Source organism: Mesocricetus auratus, unplaced genomic scaffold (genome assembly GCF_017639785.1).
Source record: "Mesocricetus auratus isolate SY011 unplaced genomic scaffold, BCM_Maur_2.0 Super-Scaffold_6730, whole genome shotgun sequence".
Classification (NCBI taxonomy): Eukaryota; Metazoa; Chordata; class Mammalia; order Rodentia; family Cricetidae; genus Mesocricetus; species Mesocricetus auratus.
This window is the reverse complement of record NW_024429184.1, coordinates 16,210,416-16,235,614: the sequence shown is the minus strand read 5'-3', so window position 1 is coordinate 16,235,614 and position 25,199 is coordinate 16,210,416. Positions and strand designations below refer to the sequence as shown.

At 42.2% G+C, this 25,199-nt stretch overlaps 1 protein-coding gene across 4 annotated transcripts in view; it reads left to right on the top strand.

The window, feature by feature from the left end:
- The window catches only part of LOC101835438 (phospholipid-transporting ATPase FetA), a 117,226-nt gene that overhangs the window by 69,487 nt on the left and 22,540 nt on the right, over nt 1-25,199 (top strand). For all 4 annotated transcript variants that reach the window (XM_040739545.1, XM_040739532.1, XM_040739538.1 and 1 more), the window contains 4 exons: nt 2,368-2,456; nt 10,302-10,498; nt 15,818-16,026; nt 17,586-17,629. In XM_040739545.1, the coding sequence (XP_040595479.1) occupies nt 2,368-2,456; nt 10,302-10,498; nt 15,818-16,026; nt 17,586-17,629 (539 nt within the window). The remainder of the gene's footprint in view (nt 1-2,367; nt 2,457-10,301; nt 10,499-15,817; nt 16,027-17,585; nt 17,630-25,199) is intronic.

The window sequence follows — 25,199 nt, the reverse complement described above, 5'->3', positions numbered from 1 at the left end:
CTTCACACACAATCTGAGGGTCGTGCTCTGTATTTCATGTGTTCTTTATTTTTCTGTTTCTACTTTAAGAATCCTGCCCTACTTCTAACTTCTCCATGCTTCTTCTTCTATTACAAAAACTCTTCTTCTTCAGGAGCCTTGAAGTGATAAAATTTCTCTCATTGGTCAAAGCACATTCCTAGAGGAAGCAGTAAGGAGCTGAGCCATTTACCAAGACAATACAAGGGCCCAAGGCTGTAGGAACAAAACCATAGCAGACAGGAAGGGCACAGTGCCCAATGACAACTTTAAGACACAGATCTGGTTAGTAGACTGGCAAGTGAAGAATGAACATGCCTTTCTTAGTGTCCTTGGTAGACATTTGTGACTCTGACCTTGTGCAAGCTGTAAAGTTTTCCTTTTACAGAAAGTCCTTAGCTTGACCTTGCTCTGAGGTAAAAGTGAGCTAATTGTGAACAGTGGTTTGAGTAAGAGAACAAGGCAGGCTTTTAAGAGTTAACACTAGTTAACACCTGCTGGATCTCTCATGGCCCCTGACACATCTTGAGATGTCATTTAGAATCACAACCCACAATATGTAGTGAGAGGTTTTCTTGTTTGTAGCATGGTTGAGAAAGAGCCTCTGCTCCACTTTGCACTCTTAGTGGCAACCGACATTGATAACTTGGTTCTTCTTCTGTCCCTGTGATAAAATATCACTTTAAAGGGAGGAAAGGCATACTTTTTCCTCAGTTTCCAAGATGTTAGTCCAAGGTTGCTTGACCCTATAGCACTGGATCTGTAGCAAGGCCAAACAGAGTGGGAATATGTGATGGGCAAAACTGCCCATGTCATAGTGGCTGAGAAGCAGAAGAGTGAGAGGATGGGCCTTCAAGAGCATGCCCTAATGACTTTCCTCAACTAAGTTCCGTACCTTCAAGTTTCTACTACCCCCGTAGCACCAGCTACAGGAGACCAAGCTGTCAACAAATGTACTTTTAGGAGATATTTGAAATGTAGGCTTTAACATAACCATAACCACAGTAGGAAGAATCAAGAAAGCTTTCCAATAGAGAATATTACTAAACTTGAATTTCTGGAGGCCTTTCCTAGAACATCCACTCTTAAACATGAGACTTAGTTCTCCTTCTATGGAAAATAAGACAAACACCCTCTGAAGAAGCTCAAGACTCTAAGGAAGTCTTGGTAGAACTTGTTACTAGTTCTTGATGTGGAATGGCAGCTTCTAAGCAGCTCAGTTTCAAACTCAAATGATGTAAAGTAAGCTTACTTTTTTCAATACGTCCACAGTTACCCATACATAAGAAAATAACTCCTAGATAGCTCATTTGTTCTGCTAATGGTTTTTCCCAAAGCAATAGTAGCGCCATCATGGCTCAGTTCCCATCTGACTCTTGGTTTGTTAAAGATAATGGTGAACTTTGGGGAGCTCCATGCAGGAGTCTCATATCACAATGTGCACCCTGAAGCACTCAGTGCAAACTCATGTCACTGTCCCTGTCCCTGATGTGCAGTGCTCAAGTCCTTCCATGATCTACCTCCCTCTTAAAAGCCAGAGTGAGCAGGGTCAGTCTTTCCACAGACCCTGGGAGATAGGATCCCTCAGGCTGCCTTGAACTTCTGAAGATCCCAAACCTGTGAAGGAAAGTTTCAGAGGCTAGAAAGCTGCAGGTTATGCTGTGTGTTCTGAGTGTTCACCCACATAGCAGGAGACCCAGCCACCCCACACGAGCACATCAGTGGTCCTCCTTCATTAGAACACGTGTAGAAGCCATAGTCAGACAGCAAAAGGCCAGAGAAACTACCACTTACAAGTTTCTTCCTAAGCCCACTCATGTATATTTTCTCTCAAACTGCTAGCAATATCTCTAACTAGTAGTTTGCAAGTCAGTTCCATGGCCATTCGAGGCTCCTTTACTCACTGTCTGTAAGGATAAAGGAGCAAGGCATCTATGTCTTTCAGCCACAGAGAAGTCTCAACTCACAAGCTTCTACCTCAGAAAAAAAAATCGCTATCATCATCACTTTCTTTCTTCCATTCTCAGACACTATGGGTTTCCTCAAAAGAGAGCAGGAGTGTTTCTTATCAGAGAATCCCTTCCCTAAGCTAAATAAACCAGGTGGTGACAAGGGACACCCAGGTGACTCCCGTTCTGACGTAGGAGAATCAAGACGGCTGAGGTGCTGGTAAGAGAGGAGTTGATATGGACACTCAGTAAGAAAACGAGTGTTCCTTTCTGTTATATTGTTGATTGGATTTACATAAGAGGTTAAAGTAAGTGGACATAAAGGCATCCCTCAACACAATTTCAAGTTCTGAGTATGTTCAGTGATTCTAAGATCTGGATTTCTCCCTGTTTTGCTTAGGGCCAGACACCAAATTAATGCAGAATGGCGGGAAGTCTACCTTCAAACGAACACATATAGACCATCTCATGAACGTCCTTGTGGTCTGGGTAAGTTAAACACTTCCCATTCTTTGCATAAACATATGTCCACAGCAGATCAGAATGAAGTTGTTGGAAAGTTGCAAGAAGTGTGATGACCCCACAAGCTAAGGTGTGAGTCAGAAAAGAACAAGAGTCCAGGCTACTCCTTTTGCGGGAGACAATGACAATTAAGAAACTCTTGCCTTTGATTTGTGGGACCAGAGTTAATCAAGGGCCCTACTTGAGAAATAAAGATACTTCCTCGTATCAATTTTTCATTACCTTTAATAGTCTGCCACACAGACTAATAGGACACCATATTTAAACTCCTCAAACGAGTCAGAAGCAGGAGAAGATCCAATAGCCTTGCTCCAGCCTTACCTGAGTTTCTGCTTCAAGTAGAGCAACTTCTCATTATACTGTTTCATAATATTGGAGGGGCTCTTCTGCTTTAAAAAATCTGAAAATCACTAATAAAGGGTATCATGAGAGAGGGAAAGATATTTCTTAGTTTTAATTTTTTAAAAATTTATTAAAAATGTTTGATATTATTTACCTTTACTAAACTCGTTCCAGATCTTCCCCATCTGTCTATCAACTCAACTTCATGCTCCCCCCACCCCACCCCCACCCCCACTCAAAAATAAAAGTAAAGCAAAAGACACAGAGCACAAAAAACTAAGCAAGTAATAAAAAATGCCAAAACAAAACGAACATGGAGTTCATTTCATGTTGGCCAACTATCCCTGGGTATAGGTTCTGCCCTGTTAAATGGTTGATATACCCAAGGGCGTTCCACTGGAGAAAACTGGTTTTGCCTCTTTCTAGCAGGTATCAATTGGAAATAACTCCCTGGTTAAGAGTGGGACATTGGGTCCACTTTCCCTCCTCTGTGCTAGGATTGTGTCTGAACTTCTGCAGGTCTTGTGACTACTGTCACAGCCTCTGGGAGTTAAAGTGTGTATCAATCTGTTGTATCCTTGGATCCCATTTAGGGCTGACCACTCCTAAGTCTCTGACTCCCTGAGTGCTTTCCAGTTGTGTTAATTCTCATCAAGAAAGAAGAAGCTTCTATGTATTTTAGGGAACTTCTATGTAATAGGTTTCCATATGGTTTTTAAAAAGACCTTTAGTATTAATGTCTCTGCACATATTCCTTCCTGTTACACTGCTCTCCCATCCTCCTCCCGTTTAATCTCCTATCCTAGTTTCCCTTTAAATCTTGAAATACTATATTCAATTTCCACTTCCTTGGATGACCCCTCCACCTTCTCCCTTACTAGCTTCCTAACCTCTGTAGATATTCTGATTGAAACACACATCCAAAGTTAACATCCATACATAAGGAAAAAACATGGGCTGGGCAGTGATGGCACACACCTTTAATCCCAGCACTCCAGAGGCAGAGGCAGGTGTCTCTGTGAGTTCGAGGCCAGTCTGGTCTACAAAGCAAGTTCCAGGACAGCCAGAGGTAAACAGTGAAACCCTGTCTCAAAAAAGCAAAACAACATCAAAAGAAACAACATGGAATATTTGTTTATTGGAGCCTGGGTTACTTCACTCAGGATGATTGTTTCTAGCTTTACCCATTTACCTGTAAACACTGTAATTTTATTTTTCTTGATAGCTTAATAATATTCCACTGAGTAAATGCACCACATTTTCTTTATCCATTCATTAGTTGATTGACATCTAAAATGTTTCCAATTTTGGATTTTGTGAATAGAGAGTGCATCAATAAATGTATGAAAAAAGTATTTCTTATTAAGATCTAGATCCTTTTGCTATATGCCCAAGAGTATTATAGGTAGATCTGTGGTAGGGCAATTTTTGGCTTTTTGGGGAACCTCCACACTGACTTCCATAGTACCAGGGCCAGTTTATACTCCTACCAGCAACGAATAAGTGTTTCTCTTTCCCTGAATCCTTGCCAGAAAGTACTATAGTTTGTTTGTTTGGGTTTTTATTGATCTTGGCCATTCTGGTTGGGGCAAGATGAGATCTCAAACTAGTTTTAATTTGTATTTTCCTGGTGGCTAAAAAATGTTCAACATTCTTTTAAGTGATTCTCAGCTATTTTTGTTTCATCTTTGAAAAACTCTGTTCAGTTCTATATCCCTTTTTAAAACTAGGTCATTTGTTTTCTTTGTGTTCATTTTTTGTGTTTGTATTTTTGTATATTCTGACTCTAACTTTCTGTCAAGTGAATAATTAGTAGAGATTATTTCCCATTCTCTAGGCTGGAATGATGGCATCTTTCCTTTCTTTCTTTCTCCCTTCCTTCCTTCCTTTCTTTCTTTTTTCTGAGACAGGGTTTCTCTGTGTAGCCCTGGCTGTCCTGGAACTTGCTCTGTAGACCAGCCTGCCTCCAAAGTGACACACTTCTTCCAACAAGACCACAGCTACTCCACCAAAGCCACATCTCCTGATAGTGTTACTCCCTATGAACTTACGGGGGCCAATTACATTCAAACTACCACAACCATTTTCTTTCTCTTTTTTCTTTTTCTTTTATTTTTGTTTTGTTTGTTTTTCGAGACAGGGTTTCTCTGTTTGCTTTGGAGCCTGTCCTGGAACTCATTCAGTAGACCAGGCTGGTATTGAACTCACAAAGATGTGCTCTTTTTTCTTTTTTATTGAAAACAGATTCTTCTCTCATCCTTGTCACAGGTTCCCCTCACTCCACTCCTTCTAGCTCCCCCCACTTTTCCTCTCCCCCAGGTTTACTCCCCCTCCATTTCCTCTTCAGAAAAGAGCAGGCCTCCAAATGGGACAAAATGAGATACAAGGCAAAACAAGGCAACCCAATAGGAGGAAAAAGGTCTCAAGAGCAGGCAAGAGAGTCAGAGACACACCCATTTTCCCTGTTAGGAGTCTCATGGAAAGCGCTGAGCTAACGGTCATAACACATACACAGAGAACCTGGTGCAGACCCTAGCAGGCTCTGTGCTTGCCTTTTTTGTCTCTGTGAGCCTATGCGAGCCCTGCTTAGTTGATTCAGTGGCCCATGTTCTCCTGATATCCTCCATCCCCTCTGACTCCTGCAATCTTTCATCCCCAAGGGGAGGGACTTGATGGAGACCTCCAACCTGGACTCTCTCTCTACATAATGTCTGGCTGTGGATCTCTGCACCCCCTCCCATCTGTTGCCAGAGGAAGCCTCTCTGACAGTGACTGGACAAGGTGCCAATCTAGGAGTATAGCAGAATATCATTAGGAATCACTTCATATAAATACACATATATTTTTCCCCTACCCTAGGTTTATTCAATCTCCAGTTCCTGACCCTCCAGGTAGTGTTGGGCATGGGATCCCTCTTGTAGCATGGGCCTCAAACCAGACATTGGTTGGCCACTCCCACAAGCTCTGCCCAACCCTTGCCCCAGCACATCTTCCAGTAAGGACAAATTATAGTTGGATGATTTTGTGGCTGGGTTGGTGTCCAGGTTTCTCTTTCCATGGCCTGCAAGGTGCGTTCTTGTGCTCAAGAGACTGACCATAGGGGTGAAGGTTCCAAGCCCGTACCAGCTTGACCTTTCTACATTCAATGAGCTGTGTGGAAGTTGTCCTCAGCAATGGGGCCCTGCTTACAGTTTTCAGAGAGCAACCTCTTGTCCTAGCATCAGCCTGGGTTGCTTAGGGATTTTCACAGAACCTCCTATACCAACAACTCAGCTGAATGTAACCCAGTCCCACCACTGGAAGCCTTGCCTGGCTATAAAAGATGGCCAGTTTAGACTCCATATCCTCCGTTACTAAGAGTCCTCACTAGGACCACCCTCATAATCATTTTCTGAACAGGAGAGTGTTTTTAATGCTTAGCAGGCATAGTTAGGACTACAGTGGTGGCTTTGGCTGCTGGCTCCACCCCCTTTGGCTTTCCAACATGGCAGGGTACATTTGCCGCCAACTCTGGAAGCCTTGCTCATTGCCCCAGCTCTAGGGACATGGCAGGTCCATGCTGCTGTTAAGCAACTTGTAGCAAGCTACTAACAGATCCCACTCAAGTGCTCCATAGCAGGACCCAGCCAGCCATCTTAAAGGAGCCATGTTTGCCTCCAGAGCCCGCCCAAGAAAATGTTGCTACCAAGAAGCCGTGCTTGACTCTGTTCTTTTGTGTTTAGAATCCCCTTTTAAGCTTTTGTCAGACGTGTGGGCACTACATGTAAGTGAATGTTTTTCTCTGTCCCACTGATCCCCCTGGACCAGTTTCTCTTCTGCTCATGGGCCCCACAGCTGTTTATAAAATAATCACTTAGAGGCTAATAGTAAATATAATTGTTTGATCAATTGGCTCAGTCTTATTACTAGCTAGCTCTCTCTTATAAATTAACCCATTTTTAATAATCCATGTATCACCACATGGCTGTGGTTTACTGTTAATGTTCTGGTATCTTACTCCTTTGGTGACTACATGGCATCTCTCTGACTCCACATTCTTTCTCTATCTCTGTTTGGATTTCCTGCCTAGCTGTATTCTGCCTGGTCATTGGTCAAATCAGCTTTATTCATCAACCAATAAAAGCAACACATATTTGCAGCATACAGAAGGCATCCCACATCAATAAGTAAAGTACTCACATGTTTAAGGCTTTGGATGGAATCTCCACTACTGCAAGCAAATAGATATAAGAAAAGTTCTTAAAGACAGTTCCTTTTCAAAGTTCTTATAGCTGTAGTACATACCGCTTTAAAAACTAGGAAGGCTTGTGGAACATTAGGAGTATTCACAAGCAGCCACACTTTTTCTGCTACCGAGTGCTGAGCCTTAGCAATAAGCAGAGTTCCATATCCTGATTCTTTTTTAATTAAACAGATTATCACAGTCAGTAACTAAGGAAAGTGATATTCTTAGCAACATCAGGAGCATGTGATGTCACCCAGTAAGCTAGGTCACTTAATCAAAAATCATCTTCAAAACAGGACGTCTCCCATCAACCTAGACAGACTCAAGTGTTTGTGCATCTGTCTGAAGGCCAGTAGCAGTTGGTACTTGACATCTGTAGTGTGATTTCTAACTTTTAGAATATTTTCACATTATTAATTATAGCTTTATTATACCTATGAACAATAAAAAATCAAGAAATTTGTTAATTGAAACAGAATGCTGGCAAATATCATAAAATTCCACATGCCTTCTTCACGTGTGTGTCTGCATGTCCCACGTGCCTTCCTCACATGTGTGGTCTTCATGTCCCACATGCCTTCTTCACGTGTGTGGTCTGCATGTCCCACATGCCTTCGTCACGTGTGTGGTCTGCATGTCCCACATGCCTTCTTCTCGTGTGTGGTCTGCATGTCCCACATGCCTTCGTCACATGTGTGGTCTGCATGTCCCACATGCCTTCGTCACATGTGTGGTCTGCATGTCCCACATGCCTTCCCCACGTGTGTGGTCTGCATGCCTAAACTATCAGAATAAGTCCTTAAGGTATTTTTTTCAAGTGTTTTCTCTCCCCAATAAGAAACAAGTACGCTGAGAATACAATTTGTGTCTGAAGTGTGCCAGATGCTGTAAGAATCATGTGTGTAAGTATGTAAGATGATGCCAGTTCTGAAGCATGTAAGTCCATTGAGGGGAGGTATCCATATCGACACACACTAGTTGTAAGTTTCATTCAATGGTCATATCTGGGACTAGGGAAACTGCTCAATCAATAAAGTGCTTGCCTTGAAAACAAGGAGACTTGAGTTTGAACTCCATAACTCACATACAAATAAAGGTGTGAAGAAAATGCCTTCTTGTTATTTCAGCACTTGGGAGGCAAAGGCAGGAAGATCTCTGGGACTTGCTGGCCAACTAGGTTAGTCTGACTAGTAAGCTCCAAGTCAATGAGAGAAAAGGAGGTGGATGATATTCCTAAAAATGACATCCTCTGGCCTACACACAGGAATATGTTTGTAAATTCATGTACACAAACATTAACATGGACATCCATACTTACACACATGGTTAAGAAATAGTCACATCTATCCAGCTAGACAAAATGTTTTAGCATGGAAGCTCTTTTTCTTATACTTTATATCTTCCAGGGAAGAAAAAAATTAAATTTATATCAAGTTCTGTTTAAAGATTGCAGATTGGTATGAAAAGTAGGTGTGGGGAGCTGGAGAGACAGCTCAGCAGTTAAGAGTGCTTGATGCTTTTCCCAGGTACCCATGCTCAGATCCTAGCATCCACAGCAGACAGCTTACAACTCCCTGTGAGTCCAGCTTCAGGGGATTTATGCCCTCTTTTGGCCTTCACAGGCATGTGTACATGTGTGCACAAGCACACACACTCACTCACACACACACACACACAAGTCTTTTTCAAAAAAGTTACAAAATTGTTTAGAAGAACAAAGGGGACAGATAAGGGGGAAGAGAGGTGAGAAAGGCAGATGTCAGAAACGGGAGGGAGATATGTCCAACATACAGCATATACATGCATGAAAATTTTAAAGTGTATAAAGAAATAATTTAGTATTGAGAGGTTGTTGCATGGCAACCATATGTGAAGAAATTAAAAAGACTGTAGCCAGGGATAGTGAGTTGAGAACCACCAGAACTCATAGTGAATTCCAGGCCAGCAGGAATGTATAGCAAGACCATGCCTCAAAAGGAGGGGCATAGAAGAAAAGAGGAGAAGGAAAAGGAGAAGATTCTCAGTTTCCAGAGAGGATTTGGGAGTCAGAATAGCATTTGACCTCCTCCTCAGCAGCAGCAGCAGCAGCAGAACCATGTCAACATCTACAGTAGTCTCTGGAAATTTCTTGCTGCCTCTAATCCAACAATCAGATAAATGGTGAAGTAGAAATACAAACAACATTTGGAGACTGGGGAGATGGCTCAGTGGCACTAGCTGCTCTTCCAGAGGACCCAGGTTCAATTCCCAGCACCCACTTGGCAGCTCACAGCCATCTATAACTTCATTCCCAGGGGATCTGATGGCCTCTTCTGGCTTCTGCTGAACAAGACATGTACATAGTACACAGACATATGTGAAGGCAAACATCCATACATATAAAATAAAATTTAAAAAATGAAGTGTGAAGATACATATATGTATATATACATATATATATATATATCTTTGACCATCATGGAAATGTAAATCAAATTATGTTAAGGATCAAGTGTCTACACTGAGATCCCATTTTATCTCAGTCAGAATAGCTGTCATCATGAAAACAAAAAATGGCAAGGACACCATGAAAAAAGAATTCTTATGTTCTACTGGTGGGAATATAATTAGTACAACCATTGTGAAAAGCAATCTGGAGGCTTCAAAAACACTAGAAGTGGACTTCCCACTTGCCACAGTTGTACCACTCCTGAATATAAGCCTGAAGGAATCAGTCGGCATTCAGTCGCAGCACACCAGGACTTAGACAACTAATCACTGCCCTCCAGGAGCCTACCTTCCAGCTTTACCAAGGAATCTTACATGATTTCCTTACCATCCTCTCTTCAACTGCTGCCAGCCAAAGCCACACAGTTCAGCATGTCAAAGTGACAGCCCCTTCCTCCACATCACTACTGGAGTGATTAAGAACTTGGACTCTGATACTGTTCTGAACCCATTTCTTCTATTCACGTGACTTGTGATAAAATATTCTCCCACCCTGAGTATCAAGTTCCTCCTCCGCCAGAAGGAGTTTCCGTCAATATTATGCAACCTGTATAACAGTCCACATGGCTCCTCCCTTCAAACTCACATGGATGGCTCCTGCTGGGCTTCCTTCTTTGCCCTGTACTACTAGTGTCTCCATCTCCAAGGAAACACACTTGGATAGAGCTAAGACTCCAGAAGGTAGAGTGAAGAAGTACAGCCCTTAGATGAATGTTCCTTTAATTCATATTTTGCTTTTTTATTTTCTTTCTATACAGATTTTCCTGGTTTTAGGTGCAATGTGTCTTCTGCTATCCATTGGACATGGCATTTGGGAGAGCAACAAAGGCTACTTCTTCCAGGAATTTCTCCCATGGCAACATTATATTGCTTCATCAACTACAAGTTCTGCCCTTGTTTTCTGGTCCTACTTCATAGTTCTCAACACCATGGTTCCCATTTCCCTCTATGTCAGGTAGGTGCCTCTCTGATGGTTACGTGCAGGGCAGGAATGACTTTATACTTCCTGTTTTAATAACCAACTAGAGGATGATCTTTTAGAGAGTATTATTATCTCTCTTTTTTTAAAGCCAAGAGCTTGCTACGTTGCCCAGGCTGACTTCAAACTTCAGACCCTCCTGCCTCAGCCTCAGTACTGGGATTGCAGCTCCACAGTCCTAGCTCACTGTGTGTTCTTCCTTCCTTTCCTTCCACGGGCTTGGTGTGCAAAACACTCTGAGTGTCTAAAAATTGCATAAAGGCCTTTCATGTCTAGAATGCTGTGCTAGATAGTATATGATGTATATAAAAGGATAATTGTCCGTGCCCTTACATGTAAGTAACTAGATAAGACATGCAAACACAAGAAACAATTAGTAAAAAGAAACACAGACTTGGTATTACTTAACTACGCCAGGCAGCCTTTCCTTACCAGTGAGGCAGATCCTAAACACTCACTCTCATCTCACTCTCATGTCAGTTATGCAGAAAATATATTATGAAGAATATATTTTCCCATTTTAAAAGAGAGAGACTGCAAAATAGGCATGGTAGTTTCAACAAGAATGGCCCCCACATGCTCTTAAATGTAAATGCTTCACAGGGTTAGGAGATGAGGAAGTGTGTCACTGGAGGGTGGGCTTTGCCCAGTGTCTGTCTTTCTCTCTGTGTCTCTCTGTCTGTCTGTCTCTGTCTGTCTCTCTCTCTCTCTGCCTGCCTCGATGCTCCCTGCTATGATGATAAAGGATGAACCCTAACTGTAAGCAGCCCCTAATTAAATGCTGTCTTTTATAAGTGTTGCCTTTGTTATGGTGTCTCTTCAAAAAAAATAGCATCTAAGACAATACTTATATGCTTTATGACCTAAGTTGAGTTTCAAATATAAATTTATGCAAGTCCTTTTTTAAAAAAATTATAACTTTATTTCATCTATTATTATGAATTAAAGTTTTCTAAGTTTTCATAATGTTTCTCTGACTTTCAGTGGAATGTGCTGTAACAGTCCCTGTTTCATCTCTAATTTTATTAATTTGAGATTTTTTCTTTTTCCTTTGATTATGTGTTTGTAAATTTTATTTATCTTTTCAAAGAACAAAATTGTGTATGTGTGTGTGTGTGTGTGTGTCCTCTTTTCCAAGTCTCCTAAAACCTGGCCTCTGGTATCCCAACCCAAAAAAGCATTCTCTATAACTGGGTTTCCCATTTAATAGATGTTTCTGAGCACCCAGTATGTGCCAAGTCCTCTAGGTGCTTGGGAGAGAAAACTGAGCAATCGGACATCACCTTTTCTAGAGAAGCTTGCTCTTAGTTGAGGAAACTAATAAATAATTATGATACAATACAAAAATGCATGAGTATTGTAAACACTTTAAGAAGGAATATATCAGTTCTGCCCAGGGAGGCTTAGGACAGTGTGTAGGAAAGATAATCCTCAAACTGTATTTGAAAAATAAGTCCACAGCTACAAGGGGTGGAAATTTTCTCAAAGTTGAACCAAGGTGTTACATTCTAAAGAACATAATTACAAGCAAAACAGTTTCAATTTTATTCTTGAAGCAGTAAAGACCCAACCAAGATCTTCCTAAGAAATAATGTGAATTATTAGCATAATTATATTCAACTATATAATATTACATAATATAAATATTATATGACAATTGGCATGTTAATTGTAGTTATATTTTGATGATATAACAAATAAAGCTTGCCTGAAGATCAGAGTGCAAAGCTAGCCACAGTCATAGAGGCCAGACAGTGTTGGTATACATCTTTAATCCCAGCACTCAGGAGACCCAGGCAGATGGATCTGTGAGTTCAAGGCCACCCTGGGCTACATGAGAGTGAATCAGTCTAATAGAAAAACAGGGCTCACACCTTTGATCCTGGCACTTGGGATGACACGCCTTTAATCCCAGCACTAGGGAGGTGGAGACAGGAGTGATATGACAGGGCAGAGAGAGGAATGAAAGGCAGGAGGCGACAAGAACTCATTGCAGTCTGAGGTTTGGTGGAGAGCATTGCAGACTGGAGATGCAGTCTGAGGACAGGATCGCCCTTTCCGTCTGAGCATTGGTGGAGGTGAGAACTCTCTAGTGGCTGGCTGCCTTGCTTCTCTGATCTTCAGCTTTAACCCCAATATCTGTCTCTGGGTTTTTATTATTCATGCTACAATTAATTATATTATATGTTATTTATGTATTATATAATATAGTGTGTTATATTATTATAATAAACTCTCCCTGTACATGACACGATCTCTCCAGCTCTAAATACTTTTTAAAGCTCTGGAAATGGGAGCTGGAGAGGTGATTCAGTGCTTAAGATCTCCTCTTGCTCTTATAAAGGATCAAAGGAGTTCCTGGCACCTACACGGTAGCTCACAAAGATCTGTATTTCCAGTTTCAGGGGATCTAATGCCCTCTTCTGGCCTCTAAGGACACCAGGCAACATGGTGCACACACATACATGCAGGCAAAACAAAAATTACAATAAAAAAATAGAACGATGTCAAGATAAACTACAGTAAGAAACAGACAAGGAAGAAAAGGAAGACATACATGTTGGTTCACCTTGGGGTACAAAGATCAATAAGTGTAATACAACCTGTAAGCAGACTTGGCAGAAGTCACACGATCATCTCCGTGGATGCAGAGAAAGCCGGAGGTGCAGTTGTATACCAGGGACCCGAGATGCTGCTTTCCAAGGGAAGCCTGCGCCCTGGCCACATTTCCAGTACCTTTGACTGGGCTGAAGATGGCTTAGATGGGGGGCGGGGATCTCCTTCAGTTCACTGAAGTCACTGAACTGAAGCGAGATCAGCTAATAGCTATCCTAATTTCAGACCTACTCCCAAGAACTCACTTTTTGTAGCTGTGCTGGGTATTGGGCCCCTCATCTTCAAGTATGTTTTCATAACAGAGATTAAGGAAAGATTTATCCAGGAAGGAAGATTAGACTCAACATTTAACCGCTCCTATGAACTTTGCTATATTCTCGAATAAATAAATCTTCTATTAATCTTTGAAGAAAGAGAAAATTTTGAGAAAGTTAATATCCCTTCTTAATAAAAACCCTGAAGAAAATGGGAAAAGAAGGAAAATGCCTCAACATGAGAAAAGCTGTGTGTGACAAACCAATAACCAAAATTTTAGCAACTGGGAAATACTGACAGTATTACCTTTAAAATCTAGAGTGAACAAGGATGCCTACTCTCCACACTGGTGTGGGTTTTCAAGTATATGGAATGCATGCATGTGCACATGTGCATGTGTGCATATGTGTGGGGTGCTACTCACAGACACGTGTGTGGAAACCAAAACTTGGTACCAGGAGTCTTCCTCAGTCACTGTCTGCCTTACTCACTGACTTGTTGAGTCACCTCAGCTGAACCTAAAGGTCACTGACACAAGCTAGTATAACCAGCCTGCTTGCTCTGGGGATCGCCTGTCTTCACCAAACCCCTCAGCTCCTGGCAATCACATAGCAAATGCTGTGTCATTAAACTACCATCCTAGCCCTTCACTCGTGTGCCATGCAGTCTCTGAAGTCTTAGCTAGAGCAACAAGACAGCAAAGAGAAATAAAGGAGATACAATTAGGAAAGGAAGTAAATGACCCTTATTGCAGATGACACAATAGTATAAAGACACTAAAGACTTCATCAGAAAAGTCTTATATCTAATTTAAAAAGCAGTTATTAAAGTATCAGGATACAAACCCAACATAGGACAAATTAGTAGCTTTTCTATAAAAGCTGATAATAAAGTTTTCAAGTAAGGAATTGGAGGAAGAGGTTCTCATTCACAGTAGCTCAAAAAAAAACAAAAGACCTAAATATTAAACCTATCTAAGGTAGAAAGACCTCTACAATGAAAACTTTTAAACAATGAATAAATGGAAGAAGACACCAGAAGATGGAAAGTTCTTCTGTTCTCCTGGATTGGCAGAATTAATATTGTGAAATTGTCAGTAGTACCAAAATCAGTTTTACAGATTTAACACAATCTCCATCAAAATTCCAAATATATGCTTTATGACACTAGAAAAAAATTACTAAAATTAATGTGGAAGTATAGAAGACTTTGAGTAGCCAAACAATCCTAAACAGGAAAACAAAAACCAAACAAACAATAAGCAAATGCTGGAATTTTACCATGTCTGATCTCATACTGTAGAGCAATAGTAACAAAAACAGCATGACACTGGCACAAAAATAGATTTGGTGACTAATGCAGTAAGAGAGAAGACCTAAAATACAGTCCCCACAATTATGTGTCAAAAACATACATCAGAGAAATGACAGCCTCTTCAAAATTAAGGAAATCGTGTGGTAAACAAAATAAGCCAGACTCAGACAATTACTGCATGCTTTCTTTTTGAAGCTACATTTAAATTTGCCTCTGTGTGTTGGGGGGAGACTTTAAGGGAAGAGGCAAAAAGAGGGTAATGAGATATATCTGACATGGAAGCCGAAGGTGGACAATTCATGGGACATCCAGGGACCTGGGAGAGGAGTAAGAAGATAGAAGGCTGGTGGGGTAGGGCGAACAAGAACAAATATTATGAAAATGCCATATTGAAGCTCATTATTTCGTATACTTACTCACTGTGTGGCCCTGGCTGACCTGGAACTCACTCTGTAGACCAGGCTGGCCCTCACAGAGGTCCATCTGCCTCTACCCCTGAATGCTGAGATTAAAGGTGTGCGCCACCATGCCTGGATGTATGCTCACTTAAGATTGATGCTCTAAAATAGGTGAGAACCGCTGATATAGAGAAAGACCATTTAGAGACAGATCACAATGGGCCAGCGCTGTCTGGAAATAGATCAAAGAATGAACCCATAAAACAACCTCTGGTTTTCACAGCTTCTTCTTTTTCCTGAAACAAGAATATCTGAATGTTGCAAGTTTCTCTCTTTCCAACATGACCACAATAAATAATATTTTTACTTACACCAACATAAGTTTTGTTACTTAACTGTTACTTCAGAGGTATTTTAATTGACTTTTTCTAAATACATTGCAGAAGATGAGTGGAAGCAAAGTGTGTCTCAGACAAATGAATCAGCTATATCAGGGTCCTGGTGAGAAACCTTGCATAATAGCAGTCCAGGTCAGAGTTATGATGGGCTTGCTAGCGTGGAAAAGTCCTTGGGAAGGTAGACCCCCAGGGAAGACATTCTTTCCACATGCCGACCCTCACCTATCATGGACCTAAGGAAGGAAGGAAACCATAATAATAGATTTGCTTGTCCTGCTCTGACCAGGATTCTTTTTTTCTTGCTTTCTTCTTAGTGTTGAAATAATAAGACTAGGCAACAGTTACTATATCAACTGGGATCGGCAGATGTTTTATGCACCAAAGAACACCCCAGCACAGGCTCGCACTACCACTCTCAATGAAGAGCTGGGCCAAGTTAAATATGTGTTCTCTGACAAGACAGGAACTCTGACTGAGAATGTGATGATTTTTAATAAATGCTCTATCAATGGGAAGACCTACGGTATGTGCACATTACTGCTCTCCCTGAGTCTGAGGGGGAGGCTTTCAAATATAATTAAGTCTGCAAAGCCTCTGGAATCATATTTATTTATATTATATTGCATTGTATTATTATATATTAAATTATATTATTATATTATATGTTATACTAGATTTATTCTCACTACCCTTTATTAACTAACTAGGAGTGGGAAAAATGTTCTCCCCCAGGGAACCCAGGGTTGTCCAGTGCTAAATGGCCCTAAAAACAAGTAATATTAGATGAACTCAACAGGTTACATTTAGGAATATGTATGTATATACAAATACATTTATGCATATAATAGCAATTAGTGAAAAAAAAGAGGCCGTGAATTTGAAGGAAAATGGGGAGGATTATATGGGAATACCTAAAGGGTAGAAAGAGAAGGGAGAAATAATGTAATTAGATCATAATCTAACAGAAATATATTTGTTTAGCACCTAGTAGATACAATCCATTGTTTTGTACTCAAAGAAGACCAAGATTTACAATATTTAGTCTCTGTCCTCAAGGGGTTCTCAATGTCTTGAAGAAAAATAATATACTCAGTTACTTTAATACAAAATCAGATGCATATTGGTAAAAGAGTAGAAAGTTTTCACTGAGGAAGAGTAAGTTTTTGAGTCTGTTGTAGAGTATAGCAACTAAACACAGTTAACAACAATGTCTTGTATGCTTCAAGCTCCAGGCTGATAAAAGGCCTTGTCAAAAGAAAAAAAGAAAGAAAAGAAAAATGTGGGTGGTATGCCCTAAGGAATGATATCCAGGCTGTCCCCTGGCCTCCACATACAAATGTATATGTGCATGCATACACAAAAAATTAGTAAAATAAAGCCTTCTTTTAAATTTTCCAGTAATCTCCTTCCTAGATATCCTCCTAAAGTGGAAAAAGAGATTAAAACAGGTGTTTGCAAGTATTCATTGCAATATCATTGCTCAAAGGTAGAAATAGCCCATCTACTCATCTACAGATGAATTCACATCTTAAAGTAGTTCATAAATGTATGTAATATGATTTGGTCATAAACAGTCATGAAGTTTGGTACCTGGTACAACCCATGTTATAAACCTTGAGAACAGTATGCTAAGTGTATATGCCAGACACAAAAGGACAAATGTGGCATGGGTCTCCTTAGGTGAAGAGTCTAGAAAAGGAAAATCCACAGAAATAAAAAGCAGAGAGAGGTGACTAGGACTAGAAATGAGGAGGAATGGTGAGTTTCCATCTGAAGTACTAATAAAGTATCGAGGACTGGAATGCAGTGGTAGAGTGACCACCTCACATGAAAGAGGCTCTGGGTTTGATCCTCAGCACTGCAAAGAGAGAAAGAGGAAGGAAGGAAGGAAGGAAGGAAGGAAGGAAGGAAGGAAGGAAGGAAGGAAGGAACTGCAATGATAATTGTGTAACACTGGATGTAATTAATGTTGCAGACTGTTAATGTGAAAACAGTTAGATGACAGGTTTATAGCACACACAATAAGATTAAAGACCTTCTTTAAACCCTTCCCTAAGCTCTGTTCTATTTACTTGCTGATAGGTTATTCCTATGACGCCAATGGGCAGTGTGTGCCAGTATCTCTGGTGAGTAATTACAGCTTCTTGTGACACATGTGAGTGTGAGGACAGTATCTTTTACACAATTCAGTCTCTACTCCTGAAATAATAGACATTTAGTGACCTAATTTTAAAAATGTGTATACATACATGGCCTATCTTTATTTGAGAAATTTTTTGAAAATAGTTTTGTTGGTATTGGCTTGCTGTGTTTTACTTCACACCTCCTCCTTCTTCTCCCCTCTCCCCCTCTCTGTGCTTCTCACTCTCTCTCAACAGAATCTATATAGATCAGCTCCTCAAAACAACTCATGATCACTGTCTTAGTCACTGTTCTGTTGCTGTGAAGGTAGCACTTGGAGAAGGAAGCATTTAAGTGGGGCTTGCTCAGTTTCTATGGGGAGCAGACAGGCATGATGCTGGGACAGTAGCCGAGAGCTTTACATGTCCATCCACAAGCAGGGGCAGAAGGAGAAACCTCAGAGCCCACGCCCAGCAGTACATCTACTGCAGTAAGGACACGCTTTTACTCCTGAACAGTTCATCAACTGAGGCCAAGCATGTAAATAAGTGAGCCTATGGGGGGGCGTTCTCACTCAACACACAACAGCCTACCCACTGGCCCCCACAGGCTTTCACAGACCCAAGACAGTTTCAAAGTTCAGGGTCTTTTCTGAGATTCAAGGCAACCTCTTTAATATAAAATCAAAAGGTAGATCACATAGTCCCGACATACAATGCACAGAATGTACATTGTCATCACAAAAGTGAGGGAAGGGAGCAGAGTGAGGAAGCGCTGGACCAAAGTGTGATGCTATTCTTGGTTTGCAACTTGACTACATCTGGAATTAACTAAAGCCCAAGTGGACGAGCACACCTGTGGAATTTTTCTTAATTAAATAATTTTTAAATTACCTTTATTGGAGGCCGGGCGTTGGTGGCGCACGCCTTTAATCCCAGCACTCGGGAGGCAGAGGCAGGCGGATCTCTGTGAGTTCGAGGCCAGCCTGGTCTACAAAGTGAGTTCCAGGACAGCCTCCAAAGCCACAGAGAAACCCTGTCTTGAAAAACCAAAAAAAATTACCTTTATTGGTTATTTGGGAATCTCACATCATGCAGCCTGACATTCTTACCTCCTAGTCCTCCCATGTCTGCCCCTTCCCATAACCTACATGCCTCAAGAGAAAAAGGTCCATTTTGTGTTGTCCATATATTCACTGGAGCATGGCTAGATTCCTAGTGGCCAGCCGCCTCTGCCTGCATCCTTGCCAGAAGTCACCAGCTGAGGAGATCCACGTGGTGGACTGAGCCAGCTCTCCTATGCCCACACCACTGCCTGCATCACCACTGTTACTGTACTGTGGGGCCTATGAGGTGCCAAGCCAGCTCTTCATGAAAGGCAGGGACAGCTCTCCCTCGCCCTGCCCATGGCATTGTCGGTACCACTGTGCAGCTGCTACCAAGGGGTAGGGCCAGCTGTCATTCACATGCAGATGTTAACATGGCTTCTGGAAGCAGCCCAGACCACGGGCGTCCACATGGATTTCAGTAGTAACATGGGCCATAGACATCAACACAGGACCTTAGCAGGTAGCTCAACTACAAGCCTCAGCCTCAGCCTCAGCATGGCCTCTGGTGGTTGTCCATGTCACCCACGTCAGCACAGTACCCCAAGGCAGCAATGCCTGAGGACATCACCAAGCACCAACCAGCAGCACAGACTGCGTGTCCACACAGGTCTCAGGTTTCATCACAGCCTGGAGCAGCATGGACCACTGACACTTACATAGCCTCTGGTAGCATTGCAGCCACAGTGTTCCTTGGAGGAAGTCCAGTCCAGAAAGGGAACCTTTCCTCATCTGTTGTTGTCCAGAGCTAGGGGGATCGCAGAGCTGGAGGTGGGTTCAGGGCTGAGTCTGAGTCTACATAAGCTCCAGGCTGTTGCACACCATCCCACTGACACTACGGGGCAACGCCAGCAGTTAGATCTCAGCCCTCTCTTTGACCTGTCACTGCCATCACATCTGTTCTGCCTCCCCACAGCGCACGCCTCCCCATTTTCTGTCTTTCCCACCTCTCCATCCCATATTTGTTCTTTGTAGTGGTGCCTGCTACTGCTGTCCAGGGCCATGAGACCAGGGACGGCACTTGGCTGTCTCTCCCACCACTGTTGCCCCGGCCTCGTGGCTGGAGGCCTTAATTAAATAATTTGAAGTGAGAGATCCACTTGTAATCTGGCTCTTTTGAGGTGGGAGATCCACCTTTAATCAGCCCACATCTTCTGCTGGCGGCCTATGTAAGAACAGAGAAGGAAGCTTGCTCTCTGCCTGCTTGCCCCTACTTTCTCTGGCAATTCCATCTCCTCGGTTGTGTTAGAGCATGCTTCTTTGGGATTCTGACATATACTAAAGACCAACTCAGCCAGCCAGCCTCATGGACTAGATTCTTGAACCTTCTGCTGCTTAACGGCCATTGCTGGACTAGGTGGATCACCACCTCTCTCTCTCTCTCTCTCTCTCTCTCTCTCTCTCTCTCTCTCTCTCTCTCTCTCTCTCTCTCTCTCAAAGCATACCACACACACACACACACACACACACACACACACACACACTGCTGTCCCTCAGGGCCCACCAGTATATAACTGCTGCTACACCTATAACCAGACTTAAGTCTAAGCAGGCTCTAGAGGGGAAATAGAATGTGTAGTGGATGAGTAAGTTTACTATATTTCTAAATAGCTTAATGAGTTTGCTAATTCATTCAAGTCAGAAGCTGGGGGAAAGTGTATGGGAATGGATTTTAAGAGTATAAGATAATGGTGGCAGGAATAAACTGGATTATGCCGAGTTTATTGAAATGGACCCTCTGAGTGGAGAGAGTCTGGGTTTAATATGGAAACTTACACAGTTAGAAAAAATGTGTCAAAAGTTTGTGTGAATCATTGCTTGAAGCATTTATCAAAAGATGAAAAAAAGTAGGAGATGCCTGATATCCTCTGGCTTAGTGTTGATGAAGGGATTGTATGGCTCAGGGAGACTGCAATGCCAGAGTGAAACCTAACCCTCCACAATGGGAAGGCACAGAAGGCACGCCCTTCACTAATCCTGAAAGATGAAAATGGTGCGAGGGCACCAGCACATCTGAAGAACTTTGTTGATGCCCTTTGTCTTGTGCCACACGATAGGACTAGACATGCTGCTGCTTAGTGGATGAATTAAATGCAGTAAGATTAATTGGGCCCCAAGTAGTAGGGCCAGTGGCATTCTCAATCCCCAGAGGCAAGGGGATTGTAGATGATGTAGTGTGAAGCACAGGCATTTCCTGTATGGACCTTTGGTATTGGTTAATCGATCACGGTGTTCCCAGGCATGAAATAGATAAACGGGCAAATGAATTCTTGTTTGACCTGTATAAGCAGAAAAGTCCTCAAACAAATGGATAAAAAGACGGAATTAGACCTGGCAAAAGAGAAATTTGGCCTGTGAACCAATTTCCAGACTTGAGCCAGTTTGCAGACCCAGAACCCCTTGAATGAAAGTGGGTTTTCCAGAGGGAGCACCTTGATAAAATATCTAAGAGCTTCACTGCTAGCTTTTCTCAATCCTTCCCTACAGCCTTTTACAAGGGTGACTGTACACTGGGGGAAACAATCAGACTTTCCAGGGCCTATTGGATACAGGTTCTGAATTGATGGTGATTCCAGGAGACCCCAAGAAACATTGTGGCCATCCAGTTAAAGTAGGAGCTTGTGGATTTCAGGTGATTAATGGAGTTTTGGCTGAAGTCCAACTCACAGTGGGTACAGAGAGTCCCCAAACGTATCCTGTGCTTATTTTCCCAGTCTCAGATGTATTGTAGGGACTGATATACTTACAAGTTGGCAAGTCCCACATTGCTTCTGTGACCTGTAGAATGAGGGTTATTATGGTTGGAAAGACTAAATGGAAGCCAGTAGAGTTGCCTCTGCTAGGAAAATAGTGAATCAAGAGCAGTATCGCATCCCTGGAGGAACTGTAGAAATTAGTGCCACCATCAAGGGCTTGAAAGATGCAGGGTGGTGGCTCCCACTACAATGCTCCTTTCTGACCAGTGCAGAAGACAATTGGAGCATAGAGAGTGATGGTTGACTATCAAAAACTCAATCAATAGTGACTCCAATTGCAGCTGCTGCACCAGATGTGGTGTCCTTACTTAGGCAGATTAACACAGTTCCTGGTACATGCTGTTCAGCTATTGTGTAGCAAAAACCCTTTCCTTGGTACCTGTCCGTAAAACCACAAGAAGCCATTTGCTTTCAGTTGGCAAGGCCAGCAGTATACCTTTAGTGCTTTACCTCAAGGATATATCAACTCTCCAGCCCTGTGTCATAACTTAGTCCAAAGGGATCTTGAGTGTTTGTCTCTTCCACAAAATACCACACTGGTTCACTGTGTTGACAACATTATGCTGACTGGACCAAGTGAGCAGGTGGCAGCAACCACTTTGTCACATATATACACATCAGAGAATGGGAAATAAATCCAACCACAATTCAAGGGTCTTCTACCTCGGTGAAATTCTTAGGAGTCCAGTGGTGTGGGGCGTGCAGAGATATTCCTTCTAAGGTGAAGGATAAGTTATTGCACCTGACCCTCCCACCACCAAGAAAGAAGCACCACATTTAGTCGGTCCATTTGGATTCTGGAGACAGCACTTTCCTCACTTGGTGCGTTACTGTGCCCCATATAGCAAGTGACTAGGAAAGCTGCTAGCTTTGTGTGGGCCTGGAAGACAAGGCTCCTCAACAGGTCCAGGCTGCTCTACCAATTGGACTATATAATTCAGCAGACCCTATGGTCCTTAGACAGATATTTGGAGCCTTTGGCAGGCTCCTATAGGTGAACTACAGAAGAGACCTTTGGGATTTTGGAGCAAGGCTCTACCATCATTTTCAGAAAATTGTTCCCCCTACCCCACCTGCCTCCCCTCCCCAGGAGGGTGAGGCCCTCCATGGGAGATCTCCAAAGTCTGTCATATCATCTGGGACAGCGTCTAGGCCCTCCCCCATGTGTCCAGACTGAGAGAGCATCTCTCCATGTGGAATGGACTCCCCAAGTCCACTCATAAGCCAAGGATAAATACTGGTCTACTACCCATATATTGCCCAGGCCTCCTCACTGACACCCACATTCAAGGGCTCCTGATCAGTCCCATGCTGGCCTCTCAGCCATCAGTCTGGGATCCATGAGCTCCCCCTTGTTCAGGTCAGCTGTCTCTGTGGGTCTCTCCAGCCCAGTCTTGATCCCTTTGCTCATTACTCCTCTCTCTCTGCAACTGGGTTCCGGGAGTTCAGTATTTAGCTGTGGGTGTCTGCCTCTGCTTCTCTCAGCTACTGGATGAAGGCTCGAGGATGGCATGTAAGGTAGACATCAATCTCATTATCAGGGAATGGCATTTAAGGTAGCCTCTCCACTATTGCTTAGATTGCCAGTTGATGTCATCCTTGTAGATCTCTGGAAATCTCACTAGTGCCAGATCTCTCCTCAAACCTATAATGGCTCCCTTATTATAGTATCTGTCATCCTGCTCTCTATTCTTCCCCCAACTCAACCTTCCTGCTCCCCCATGTCCTCCTCTCCCCTTCTCTTCTCTGCCTCTCTTTCTCCCCGCTCCCTCTCCTCTTCCCCCATGTTCCTAATCAGCTAAGGAGATCCTGTCCCATTCCTCTTCTCTGGGGTACCATGCATATTTCTCTTAGGGTCCTCCCTGTTTCCCAGGCTCTCAGGTGGTGGGATTATAGGCTGCCCCATGTCTAAAATCCATATATGAGAGAGTACATACCATGTTTGTCTTTTTGTGACTGGGTTACCTCACTCAGGATGGTTTCTTCTAGTGCCATCCATTTGCCTGCAAAATTCAAGATTCCATTGGTTTTTTTCTGCTGAGTAGTACTCCATTGTGTAAATGTACCACATTGTCTCTATACACTCTTTGGTTGAGGGGCATCTAGGTTGCTTCCAGGCTCTGGCTATTACAAATAATGCTGCTATGAACATAGTGGAACAGACATCCTTATTGTATGAATGGGCATCTTTTGGTTGTATGCCTAAGAGTGGAATTGCTGGATCTTGTGGTAGACTGATTCCCATTTTCCTGAGGAATCTCCATACTGATTTCCAAAGTGGCTGTACAAGTTGGCACTCCCACCATCAGTGGAGGAGTGTTCCCCTTTCTCCACAACCTCTCCAGCATAAACTGTCATTGGTGTTTTTGATTTTAGCCATTCTGACAGGAGTAAGATGGTATCTCAGAATTGATTTGCATTTCCCTGCTGGCTGAGGATGTTGAGCACTTTCTTAAGTGTCTATCAGCCATTTTAGACTCCTCTATTGAGAATTCTCTATTTAGTTCTCTATCCCATTTTTAAATTGAGTTATTTGGTGTTTTGGAGACTTGCTTCTTCACTTCTTTGTAAGTTTTGGAGATCAGCCCTCTGTCAGATGTGGGGTTGGTGAATAGCTCTTGCCGGAAGCACAACAAACATTCCATTGAACTGGAAGCTCAGACTTCCTCCCTGGTCGCCTTGGACTTTTAATGCCCTTAAAACAATAGGCTAAGATAAAGGAATAACAGTGTAGGAATGGAATTGGCCCAGGCTATCAAGAGGAAATTGGATTGCTTCTCCACAGTGTAGGTAACTAAGACTATCTCTGGAGTGCAGAGATCCTATGAGGCAATGGTTCTCAACCTTCCTAATGCTGTGAGCCTTTTATTCAGTTCCTCATGTTGCAGTGACCCCCCAACCTTAAGATTATTTCACTGTTATTTCATAACTGTAATTTTGCTATTGATATGAATCATAGTGTAAATATTTGATATGCAGGATATCTGATATGTGACCCCTTGAGAGAGGGTCATGACCCAAGGATTGATAACTATTACTTTAAGGTTTCTCTTGGTGCTGCCATGTCCTGTGATTAAAGTCAATCGGAAACTACAACAGCCTAATCCAGGCAGGATAACAAAAGGCACAGACCTTGAAAAATGAAGGAAAAGAGCAAGGCCTGCTGAGGTCTTGCAGAGGGTTATAGAAATAAATACAGAATGAATAGTAGGGGAAGGTAGCTATAAATACCAGCTGAGACCATGTGACAGTTACAGAAACAAGGGTTATAACTGACATGGGTGTTTGTGTCATATTTTGTTAAGAATACATTGTAAAGATATTTGTTTTCTTGATTTCTTTATCATATAGCATCAATTAAGAGAATGTCAGTGATTATCATATTTAAGTTTGATATACTAAAAAAATGATCCCCAAGGTACATTCTAAAATTTATAATGTGCTTACAGTTATATGAAGGATAGTTACATCATATTAGGCATAACTATGACCTGATTAAATATATAATATGTTTGTGATTGTATTGGTAATTATATCATGTTAGGCCTAACAATGGCCCGGTTATTGTTTTCACTTGGAAGTTGATCACAACATATGGTCTATGATGCGTGTCAGGTTGACAAACGGTGGGCTTATGGCGGCTTATGGCGACTATTCTTGTGATGGGTTCTTGGTTGCAATGTGACTTCCTCTGGAATTAACTGAAACCTAAGT